Source organism: Triturus cristatus, chromosome 7 (assembly GCF_964204655.1).
Source record: "Triturus cristatus chromosome 7, aTriCri1.1, whole genome shotgun sequence".
In the NCBI taxonomy this organism is placed as follows: Eukaryota; Metazoa; Chordata; class Amphibia; order Caudata; family Salamandridae; genus Triturus; species Triturus cristatus.
The window spans coordinates 1846023921-1846036298 of record NC_140590.1 but is presented as its reverse complement, the minus strand read 5'-3'; the positions used below and the strand labels follow the sequence as shown (position 1 = coordinate 1846036298).

The 12378-nt window shown below is 46.0% G+C and overlaps 1 protein-coding gene across 1 annotated transcript in view; it reads left to right on the top strand.

The window, feature by feature from the left end:
• The window catches only part of LOC146813414 (C-type lectin domain family 10 member A-like), a 168090-nt gene extending 156300 nt beyond the window's left edge, over positions 1 to 11790 (top strand). The window contains exons 6-7 of the mRNA XM_085614761.1: positions 3918 to 4018; positions 10665 to 11790. Coding sequence (XP_085470887.1) covers positions 3918 to 4018; positions 10665 to 10809 — 246 coding nt within the window. The 3' untranslated portion in view covers positions 10810 to 11790. The remainder of the gene's footprint in view (positions 1 to 3917; positions 4019 to 10664) is intronic.
• Positions 11791 to 12378: the final 588 nt, after the last annotated feature.

The following is a 12378-nucleotide window of genomic DNA, read 5'->3' as shown; positions in this document are numbered from 1 at the left end:
TTTGAACTGGCATATGCACCGAGTCTCCTTGTGAGCCTCAGGCATGTCTGATTCCTTTCAAGCCCTACCTGACCAATACACAAAATCCTGTCTGGGGTGGTGCTCGCACCTCCCCTGGCAGGAAACCCTTTGTCCACGTCTCCCAAGCTGGAAGGACTCCCAGCAGCAGGAGGGCAGACTTGTGTCTGTGGTGGCAGCATCCATTTTGTGGAGCTGAGGCTATGTCTGATTTTACCCGGGTTTCAGGTACTGTACATGTCGTGTCCCTCTAGAAGGGTGGAATGCTAACCCCGTCGCCAGAATTGGCGAGGGGTTAGTATTCCAATTCGTATGACACCTTACTCGACATGTTTTGATAAAGCCAAACCAAAGATAGCATTTAACCGCGAGGTTCATAGTGCACTTAAGAGTATATGGTATGACGATATCTGGAAACGGTAGAAGGAAGTTGTTCCGACCACTGCAGACAGGCTCAGCTCATGCCAGAGCACCATCTCACATGGAACCAAGCACTCTGCCTTCAGGATTGTTAAGGCCTGCCATAGGAGTGACTTATAGGTTTACATGTGTCCCATTTAAGGTTAGGTATAGGTATACTACACCTAAGTAAGAGGTGGTTACACCAACTTACCCCAGCTGAGTGATCAGCCAGTTGTGTCAAATTGCTAGGGCAGGCCAGGGGTGGCACAATACATGCTTCAGCCCCTGGTAGGCCTTAGATACACCAATGCCCTGGGTACCTAGTGTACACTGGTACAGGGGGCTCACAGGGTGATCTAGTTCCAATTGGTTATGCACCTAGAGTGCATAGTGTCAATTTAGTTAGAGAGAACAGCAGGCTGGGGGTCTGATTAGCAGGCCCACAGCCTCAATATGTCAAAAACCAGTGAAGCAAAAAGCAAAAATTTGGGGTGACTATAGGATAGCAGACCCTACTCTCCTACATACCTCAACTGGATGACAACGGTAGAGAATATTCGGGAACCTTTATTAGTAGGAGGTTACTACTAACAGATCAGGACTGGCCAGCTATTGCAAAATGGTGCTGTGCAATAGTATGAGCCTTGCGTACGTTCACCCTCACTTGTTTGGCACTAAGTTGTAGAGCAAGCGGATCATAAGTCAGTGAAGTGCTTGATGGCTATGAAGGGAGAGAACCCTAAGTTGTTGAGATGGTCTGTTTCTCCTCAAGGTTTAGATTGTGTAGTAGAAATCCGAGTTGGATTGAGCCATGGGTATGCTGATGGCCTTTCCTGTTTTACTGATCTGACAACCCAACCTCTCCAGGTTAGCAGTAGGTTTTGTGTACTTTGATCTGGGAGGGGCATATGTTGGGACAGTAATGACCCTCCCATGGTAAAGGATGTGGAACCCTGCCCTGAACGTACGGCTGCAATGTCTGGATCTCTGGTGATGATATATTGTCATGGGCAAACACGGATCATCCGTGTGCACCATGGCCTAGGCCTGTCTCATGAATCGCAGGCTTGCTTAAACCGGTGGGGTGTCTCAAAAGTGTGTCTGCATGTGTGCACTGAGATTTATGTGTGCTTGTCAGGGGTGCAATACTGCGTGATTTTTTACGTGTGCATGCAGAGATATATGTGTGCCTACGAGTAGTGTAATACAGGGAAGCCTGTGAGTTTCATATTAAAAACCTATGATATTTTGGAGAGGCATGTGGAGGAACACCCCCCTCCCCCCGCAGCCTCCTTTTCAGTGGTCAGAGGGCCTGGCAACATATCAGGAAGGCGATGGGGCTGATAAGAGAATAAGAGTAGGACTTGGACCCGGTGGTAACCTTATGTCACGCATAGATCAGTGATGGTGACATTCAGTTCGAGTCCCTTCCATGGTCTGTGTGGTGGGGCTATTTGGATTGGAGTCACTCCTCCTGTGACAGATTGTTTCCTGCGTGAAAGGACAGGACAGAGGAATGGACACTTCAAAGGATGCAGCCCCCAACCTGAACTTCAAAGACTGAGACACTAAGTCACATTTGTGTCTGTAAATTTATTTTAAAAAGTGGAGGTTAGAGCGTCCAAGTTGTGAACCGTCAAGCAGCTAGCTGAGGCTTTTACTTCAATGTGTAGAAACTCAGCAAGAGTTCTGCTTTGGGTGACCAGGACAGGGGGTCAAGGGCTGCCAGCCTCCCAGCTGGGTGACACACATCAGCAGGGTCTGGAGCACCTGCAGCTCGCAATGTCTGATAGTGTTTCCTGGTGAGTAAATCTCTGCAGTGAGGTCTGAGAAGAATTTGGATGCACCGAGTGGGCTGTCCGGCCATGTGCTCAGTCAAGTCGCCAACCTCATATGCAGTGGGTGCACTGTAAATCAACATTTCAAAATGCACCAATTGGTATGACAGCTTGTGCTGATGTAGGATGGCGACCCGACATGCCAGAGTGGGCTTCCACTAAGGTAACTGCTGTAGCACTGAGCAGGCTGTCCCTCACATGCAGAACAAAGTCGGCAATTCGATATACCAGAGTGGGCTTCTGCGTCGATCAGATCGGCGGCCATTTGCTGCTAAAAGTGAGCAACACCATGTGCCAAGGAGGGGGTTGCTATGAAGAACAAGGCCCGTCGCCCAGGTTGAACCGTCTGCCAAGAGAGAGGGACACCATCGTGGGATCAAGACTAACTCTGGTTGTTGACCCATGTGCCTGGAGGCTTGACTGAGGCATCGGAAGTTGATCGACCACCCCTACCAACCAGCGTTATTAGAGAAACTAACTGCTTTATCCAGGGAGCACCGCAGATCACCCGCTGCTCTGCCTCCTTCAACGAGACTGACACCCAATGCCTTCACTGGCTCCTGTCCACTGCGATGCAAGAGTGTTGTACACTCCCAGAGTCTTCCACCCAGAAACACTAATGGAAGCGAGTAAGACCCTGTGGGTACCTGCTCTGCATCATAGAGCTTCAGCGCTGGAACACTTTGACTTTTATAAAGCCGTAGTGGGACTTCTAGATTCGCACTCTTAGTGGGGCCTAACCCGAATGTTGCCTATTGTAAATGGGGAATAACCATGACCAGTAGACAGGGACTTAGATCTGTCCCCCTCACACCTCCCTATCCCCAAGAATCCTTGGACTGCTTGACCCCTGCTACCACTGAGTGTCCAGTGCTGAAGTGGTACTTGGCCCAGGAGCTCAGGACCCAAAGTAGGTTGGATCCCGGGGCATTAGGATTAAAATGACTCAACCCCCATAGTTGGGCCCAGTAATGCCTGCTTGCTCAATGGCACTCTGAAAGGGTTCTTACACCACAGAATGGGGTACTTGATCAATGCGCTAAAATTGCCAGTTGTAGTTGCAGCTAATGGGATGCATACATCAACCGCTGGTAACATCGAGGTATGACAAGAGGCTATACCTATTAACATGCCACTACGGGCCTGAGGGGTAACCTTTGTCTACGTTTGTCCTTTTATGGGTAGAGAATGGGTTGTGGCCTCAGTTATTGAAGATCTGAGAATAGTCATGAATGATGGACTCGTGGGTGTCTTGATTCTGTAAGATCTATGATGTTTATACACTGTCGACCATGTACAGCTACAACAACTGCTTGCCTACATTACGAAGGACACAGCACTCCAGCAGAATAGAAAGTCCACATGAATGTAGTTCCTTATCAAAATGATTCTACTCCTCTAAGGATATCTGAATATTGCCCCAGATGTACTTCAGAGGGGATGTGCAAAACTCCTTAGAAAAGTTAGGAGTGTCAGTGGTCCAGGACCTGTGGGGACAGAAACAGGGACCCATAAGACTATATTCATGTGTAAGAACAAAGAAACTCAGGCTTGCATTGACACTCAATCTCTCTTTCTCACTCACTCACACACGAGTAAAAGACAGTCTGACTTCCACAAATGCTCTCTGATGGGATGTTATTTGTGTATTTGTTTTAGGAATTCTTGGTTAACCAGCTGAAAACTGCTGCTTTCTGGATTGGTTTGAGAAACGAAAATGGCACTTGGAGATGGGTGACTGGAAATAACTTTACAGATAAGTACGTACCAGCTTTCTAAACGCCATTCCTTTACAGCATGGTATGTACATTCCTGCTGGTATGACATGCACAGTGGTAGTCAGTGATAATTAATGTATTTACCGGTGAAGCGCTACTGGTCGCTAAACCCCCACTACCTCTTAGCAGGCAGGAATCATACGATTTAATAGTGTTTTTTTAAGAAATTGCAGAGAGGGTTTCTATATACATCATTGGTTGTAAATACCTTGGGGCCTAGTCACAACCTGCATTTCGTACTACATTCAGTCGTACGACAATAGCACCACTAATGTACTACAAAATGCAGCCCACAGAGTGAGTCTCTACCGCCACCTGGACTATCTTTTCTATGAGGAGATCCTCAGGCATGTAAGTTTACTATTACTTACTACTAAACAGGAGGGGTTTAGGGACGAGTAGGGAGTGATTAGGGAGGGACATGCACCCATCCCCAAAAGAGTAAACCCATTGCTATTTACAAACTCCAATTTTCAAGGTATTACAGACAAAATGGCCCAAAAACAGTAGTAAATGACCTCAGTGCAGAGCTGAAGCAGGTCCAACACCACACATGGCCAATCACTGGTACTGCACCACCCTCCCATAGACAATAATGGCAGCAGGGACTTATAATACAAATCCACGAGGGCCATAGTTGGAAGACTGCTCCACCAACGGTACTGGCTACTCTTCAAATACATAGTTCAACATGATAAACGTCTGTGATCTCGAGGCTCAATTAAAGCAATTCTGTCCACAAAGAACATGGGAAATCCAATTCACGTCAGTCTTAGATGAATACATGTCAAGGAGACAAGTGACATTGTGCCCAAACATCTGCACTCCCTTTAAAACTGTTGATCACTGGGTGTGAAAGAGCTAAGGGCTCAATGAAAGAGGATTCCACTTACCTTTAGGGGGAGTGAGAGTTACTGAAAGGGACTAGTTGTGTGTTCTCCAGTTAATACAAAACCTAGAAATCTCACTGGGCAGATCGACTACAATATGCAAATTAACCTGAACATTTTATTTAAAGAAGGGCGTCTGTGAGATGTGAGGCGATAAAAGATTAAAAATCATATGCTGAGATACCAGCACCCACCAGTTCTTGCCTGTACACCACTGTCTAGTGGCTTGGTGCAATAACAACAGGGAGTGAGGGGGGCAAGGGGGGTCGGAAGCAATGTCATTGATTACAGAAGAAGCAGTAGGTACTGTGTAGTAGATGGGTTTCTGGTGGATCAAGTATTCACCCTAGCTTGAGTGGCAGGCAGCAGGTTGACCCATGACATCCGGTCAAACGCCTTTTCTGCATTGTGAGTCCCCATAATAGCCTCAACATCCCCAACTCACCCACTTTTGACAATAAAAAGACTTTTTTAGGCCATTACTTGTTGATCTACTCACAATAAAGCCTACCTAAACACGTTGTACACGTCTGAGCATGAAAAGTGAAATCCTGGTAAGGACATATTTTGCAAACCTTTTACAGTAGGCTGTGATCATCAAATAGTACCGAACTTGCCTCAGACTTTCATTAAGTTTGGCAAGGACAATAATTTGAGTCTCCATCATGATAGCTAGGAAGAGACGTAGTCTAATTCCCTGGCCAAACAACTCTAGTAACCTAAGGACACCTGAAAACCTTCTACCCCCTCTGTGGCAGGTGATTCTCAAGAGGCTAACTCTCTGATCACCTCCATTGTCTTGTCAACTGGCAAATGCCTGTTAGGATTGGCATCATCTCTTGGACATCCTTTATCATATTCAGTCTAAATAATCATGTTTTCGCTTCTTTAGTACAGATTTTGTATTCTGCTATAGTTACCTTCAGTAAACCTCCATGACATGATATGTAACCTCAACAAGACCCTGCGTCTGCTGTCCCTTGGTGTGTTTCCGAGTTATTGCATGATTTCCAAAGAAGACAACTTCTTTGCCAGCTGCTATGCAAAGCTCATTTTTTAGAGTTTTAATATCACCCAACATGCATTTCTTCTTGGAGTGCTCATAATAGAGTCTGTGATGTTCTAGCTGTTCTTGAATTTTTCTAGATCACCCCTGCAAGACTTCAGTATACTGCCCTGTACTGATAAATGAATACCCGCAGTGCTTGATGTGGATAAGATTAAGTGCTGGGCTTTGCTTCGAAACCTGCAGCCTGTGATATCGAATGTCAGGGGGGCTGAACTCCAAAGCTGCTTAGTCTTGAATCCACCTCATGCCTCTTTCATCCACCACCAGATATTTCCTGTCTCTTTATCTCCCTCTTTCGGGTACTTTTTCATCCCCTATTTCATTCTTGGTCACTTTTTTCCATTGCTTCCCATCTTTTTCTATCTCCTGCTCTGGGCTAAAGTCTTATGAGGAAACATTAGTACCCGAGCCCCACCTGCCACCAACCTCATATTGAGCATTGAACGCCAGTTACACAGACTAGAAAGGTTTTCTAGAACAATGGCGATCAGCATGCCAGTGGTAGAATTCATCAGCTAGAGAAGATAAAAGACTATTGGAAAACAACTCTGGTTTAAACCTCCTGCTAGTGGTCCAGTGAATGGTTATGATGAAAAGTACAAACAGGAAACACTTTTCACTAGTTCCTTCTTCACATGCCCCTGGATATCTGAAGAGAGAGCCCCAATGAATCTTTTCAGCATCCTGGTCAATTGTCAACAAACTTGATAACTTAGGGGGTCATTACGATGGTGGTGAAACCGCCACCGGCAGGCTGCCGGTGGCAATTTCACCGCCATCGTAAAGCACTTCTCTGCCCTCCAAATTACAATGGCGGGCGGTGTGCTGGCAGACACAAAGTCTGTCAGCCATGGGTCTGCCACAGACAATCGTTACGATTGCCTGGCGGATCCACCCACATCTACAATATGGTGGCGGTGCATGGCAGGCACCGTCCACCATATTCTGATGCTGCCTCCACACCAGCCAGTGAATAGCAGTGAAACTGCCATTCACAGGCTGGTGGGGATTGCATTTGGGGGCCCGTAGTGGGCCCTCCCTTGTGTTGGGGGAGGTGGGTGTGCACTGGGGGTACCTATGGTACCCCCCTACATTTCCCTGCACCAGATGGAAGGCACCGCGTGGTGCCTGCCACGTAGTGCAGGGAAATGCAAACCTGTATTTCTGACATTGCGGCTGGTGCTGCAGCCAGCAGCACTCACCGCAATGTCAGAGATACACGATGCGACCGCAACGGTGGCGGTCGCATTGAAATCTTGTGTGCAGGACCGTCGCAATCCAGGCAGACGGTCCCAAGCACTGGCACGATGGCGGACAAACAGAGGTCCGTCTGCCATCGTAATGACCTCCTTAGTCATGGGGCTGCAGCCTAAACAAACCACTGTAGTCTTTCAGGGTTTTACCTTCACAATCTTTTCAACTTTACCCTATATCAAAGTGAGCTATTTCTGTCTCTATAAAGATGACGTGATATCACAACAATCTCCACCTCTGATATCCTGCATTGCTGGGGAGACATATCACACGACTCTACAAAAGTAAACCCAACACATGGATGGGTAATCTAGGAAGAAGTGGTAGGTGGGTGTGGCCAGTTCTGGAACTAAAAGAAATCTGCATTGTAGCCTTGGTGGAGCTACAGAATAATCACCAGCAGCTACTTAAATCCGAAGTTGCTGGGAATGTTTTAAGTAGCAATGCAAGCCACCTCCTTCCCAAGTGTGGCCGGATGCTGTGCAGTGTCAAGAGGCAGTGAAAAGGCCCAGGAGAACAGTCATGGCCATTTCAAGTCTATGAGTGACCCAGAGCGATAGATTGTAGAAGTTATGTATACTAGTTTCAGCCCAGCCCCAAGACTCTCTGGGTCTTTCTGAACAACCGAAGAGCTAAAATGACCAGTGCATGTCCTCTATAATTCCGATCAATCAAATATTTGGAATGGGCCCATGTCTTTCTATAGTAAAGGAGTAAAGTACTGAGGGGCATATTTACAAGCTGGCGATAAAAAATTATCGCCACTTTTGCATCCGTTTTTCGGCCGAAAAGCGGCGATAATTTTATCGCCTAATTAGCAAGGCCACGCTAACGCGTGAAACCTTGCTTTAGCGTGGGGATTCCGAACGCCCAGCTTTGCATCTCTAATGAGATGCAAAGTGGGCGTTCCTGACCTGACATGACAGGAGAAATGTCGCTAAGCGACATTTCTCCTATCATCAAGCCCCACGCTATGAAGCGTAGCGTCAGGAAAAGTAGCGATAACCCCTGTTATCGCTACTTTCCTTACGCCTGCTTCAGGACTGACTTAGCCATGATATCCTACGGAAGGTGGATATCATGGCTAAGTTTGTGAGTCCCTATCAGCAAGCTAGCGCCACACTACGTGAGATTATCGCTGGGTTTCCAGCGATAATCTCACGTTAGGCAGTTAGCGTGAGGATTTTTATCGCAGAGGAGGTAAGCGTTGCTAATAGCAGGCTATCTCAGCGATAAAAATCCACGCTAGCCGGCGATAATTATCCTCACGCTAAGAGCGCTGAGCGATAATTATCGCCGGGTGTTGCTGATATGCCCCTGAATTTTTAACAAATAACTTTCCTGGGTGAGGACTGTTAGACCAAAAACAGTAGTGGAGAAGAACAGGATCCAACTGTATTCCATGAGCGGTGATCTTTGAGGCTGGAGAGGTTTGTACTAGTGCCGAGATGATCCTGCAGAGTGTTGGCTTCAATCAATCAATCATGTACTTGTATAGTGCGGCTTATCACCCATGGGGGTATCCAGACGCTAAAGGACTGATGACCTCTAGTTGGTGTGGTTCGCAGGTGGGGGTCATTTAAGGACTTGGCGGAGAGGAAGTATAAGGAATGACCTCCATAGCAGCTTCTAGGAATGCGTGGGATGTGTGCGAGGGCAAAAAAAGTTGAGTGGAGTTCTCTAGCGGGTTGGTGAAAAGCCAGGCGGTGGTTGGGTCTGATGTGAATGGCTTTGTATGCAAGGGTTATTACCTTGAACCGGCATCTCTTCTGTAAGGGAGCCAGTGGAGGCTTCTGAGGTGAGGGGTGATGCTGGTCCATTTGGGAAAGTCTAAAATGAGTCTGACTGCGGTGTTTTGTATGGCTTAAGGTGTCTCGTCTTGGATTGCAATATTGGATTACAGGTTGACCGACTGTTCAGGCACTAGACCAGGGGTCACCAACCTTTTCTGTAGTGAGAGCTACTTTTTGTTCATTGGGGAATCATCCAGAGCTATTAGTATTAGGGTTTTAATTGGGACAACGTAAGACAAGATTACGTTAGTATGTAGGATTACCTGCAGTGATCACATCAGTGCATCAGGAGGGTTGCAAGCAGTAATGTAAAAAGGCTTTGTCAATTTGAAATACCTTTAAATGGATAATACATAACAACCACAGCTGCAGTGCCCCGTGCACCAAGGTAATAATGTTAGTTGTCAGTCTCCCATCATCTCATGATTTATCACTTAAATATCAGATTTAAATATATTTTGAAAATTCAACCATTTTTCTTCAAACATCAGCTTATAAATTCTGAAAATACACAAATGTTTGTTCTAAATACACAGTTCAGTTTAAATGTTGTTATTCGTCGATTAATTCAACCAGGCATAAGCTTCTAACTTATAAAGCTGGGCTGTACATAGGAGAGCTACTTCCATGTAGCTGGAGGGCTACCAGTAGCTCACAAGCTACTCGTTGGAGAAGCCTGTACTAGACTTTGATTAAGGTAACCGGTGTGAGAATGCAGACAGGTTTATCTGGTTCTGAAATATTTCCAACATACTTCATAAGTTTTTTTTTATGAAAAAGCATTTTGGTAAGGTGAATCTTATGGGTCTTAGCAATACGTAATGATTATTACAAGTGAACATTATTGTGATGGTTTTCACATAAGCCATCAAGAAACACTTTTCTAAAATATTTTGGGGCTTTCAAATAGTTGTATTTCAAGGTTGTAAAATAAAGCCAATAAAGAAAAAATAAGGGCTAAATGTTACGGCACAGAAAATATAGGTGGAGCCCACAGAAGTCCAGCATTAGTCTCAAAGAATACACTCAACAGCCTAAAGAGCTGGGCGTGTTCTCTGAGGATGCCCTTGTGTGAGCGCGAGATCAAAGTTTGTCGAGGTAATTTTTGTTTCAGGAAGTGGTGTTATGATCGCAAAGGATAGTAAATGTAAATGTAAAATGTAAATGTAGTGCATTTATATAGCGCTCCGCACACCCCCGAAAGGGTCTCTCAGGCGCTGTGCACATACCGCTGTGGAACCCTTCCTGGCCTTTCCCTGTGAAGTGCCCATTCCTGGGCACCCCCAAGGTGAAAGCCAGGCATCCTAGCGCTTTTGGGGCCGTTGTGGAGATTAAGCAAGCTATTGCCCAGAGTTGCAGAGTGGGACCCATGATTAGAATAGGTACCGAGGCGAGAATTAGCGGGTCCGGGGAAATTGAGCCCAAGACCCGCCAAGGCGGGAATTGAACCCTGTTCCGGGCCACACCTCTGCATCAGGGTCTGCCGCTCTAACCATTGAGCCACACTTCTCACTTTTATATCATTGTCTGTCAATGACCCTAATGGAGACAAATGTATAAATTGTCCAACTCTCTGCATTTGTAGACCGGGAATATCTCCTGAATACATCTTTTTATTGTAGAATCAACGGAGGCGCAGATGCCAAGGGAAGCTGTGGCACCATGAATGGTGGTAAAATTGGCAGTGAATCTTGCAAAAATCCAGTCAAATGGACATGTGTGAAGAATGCCACAGATTTCCCACCCGCCTTGGAACTCTACAATTAAGAGACTTGTTGCTTCATTAACCTCAGCCTGTTACAGGTTACTGATGTTTTTATTTGTTAAAATATCCTCTTTGTTATATTTTTAAGATATCAGTGTAATTACAATAGACCATGTCTTCACTGCCAGATAAAGGCCAGTGTGTGTTCTTGTCTCAGTCATTAAAGTGTATTGCATTGTTAAGGACCATAGCCCATCATCGCTGCTGTTGACACGACTGTCCTTGTAAACTGAGCAGTTTTTGGTTGTAATACTTGGGGAGGATCAAGTGTAAATCCGTATTTGTAAAGCTCGCACTACTCACGGGTCTCAAGGCGCTGGGGGCCGTCGTGGAAATTAAGTGAGCTATTGCCCAGAGTCACATGGTGCTGAGCTGAGCTGCCGCCGGAGTTCGAACTGTGAACCCTGTGCTCCGAAGTCAGCAGCCCTGGCCGCTGCACCACACCTCTCCATTTGAGAATGGTTCAAACCATGGCTGTGAAGCCTCTGGTCCAGGAGGGTCGGATCCGGGGCAGATTTCAAGGAGAACCTATATCTGTCTAAATAGGTGACATTTAGATTCATTGTTTGTGGTTGTATCTCTTGTGAAGCTCCTGCAATCCTGGACCCACCTTGTGACCCCTGCTCCAAACCTCTGTTATTCCTGCACCCCTTCTTGTATCTGGTCTTCAATGTGACAGGGTAACTGGCTTTGGGGTGCTTCCATCAACCTTTGGGAAATCACCTTCATGTCTGGAACGTAAGCTCTCAAGCGACAGACGCAAGCGAATGACCGCCATATTCTGGCATCATGACCAGTGCATCAGTCTTTATGGAAGAGTCTCAATGCATGTTTGTTTGTAGACAAAGCAAAGAGTAGAACATGGGAATTGACTTTATTGCTACTAACTGTTTTTTCTTGTAGCTGTCTTCGCACAACATTCAGACTATGAATCTATGAACTACTTTGCCATGCTTAAATAAATATAGTATGTTTTGTAAAAATGCGCTTTCGTTCCACACATTTAGCCATATAAGGTAATATCTACAATTTGTCACTGCCTGGTTTGGTGAAACATGGTGACAAAACAGCATCAATGGGACAGTATTGTAGTATCCTCTGCGTCTGCCGGTTCCACAGGATGCCTGAAGAATGGCGCGCTACAGCCCTAGCTAGCAAACACTAAGGGTTGTTTTGAATTTGGGAGATACCCATCAGTCGCCAAAAATTGGCAGTGCCTGGTCTGCCCTTTTTAGAGTGTTTAGCCATATACATTGATGATTGACAGATGGGTCGACTGCCAATTTGTGGCACTGACTTCTGCTGCCGTTCACCACACACACCCCTTAGTGCCATAGTGCTGGGTGCGTGCCTGAGTCTACCATAGGTTTTGTACTGGAAGGGACCCTTCCAGTACAAAACGCTATATGTGGACACACTTTAAAACTTTTCCTACTTTGTATGTGTACTGTACAGTGCCGCATGCATGCAAAGTCAGAAAAGAGAGGAGAAATAAAAACATTTCTCCTCTTATCGCCTCTTTTTAAACGGTGTTATTCTTTGGCGTTAAACCAGGACTACTATTGTTTGCG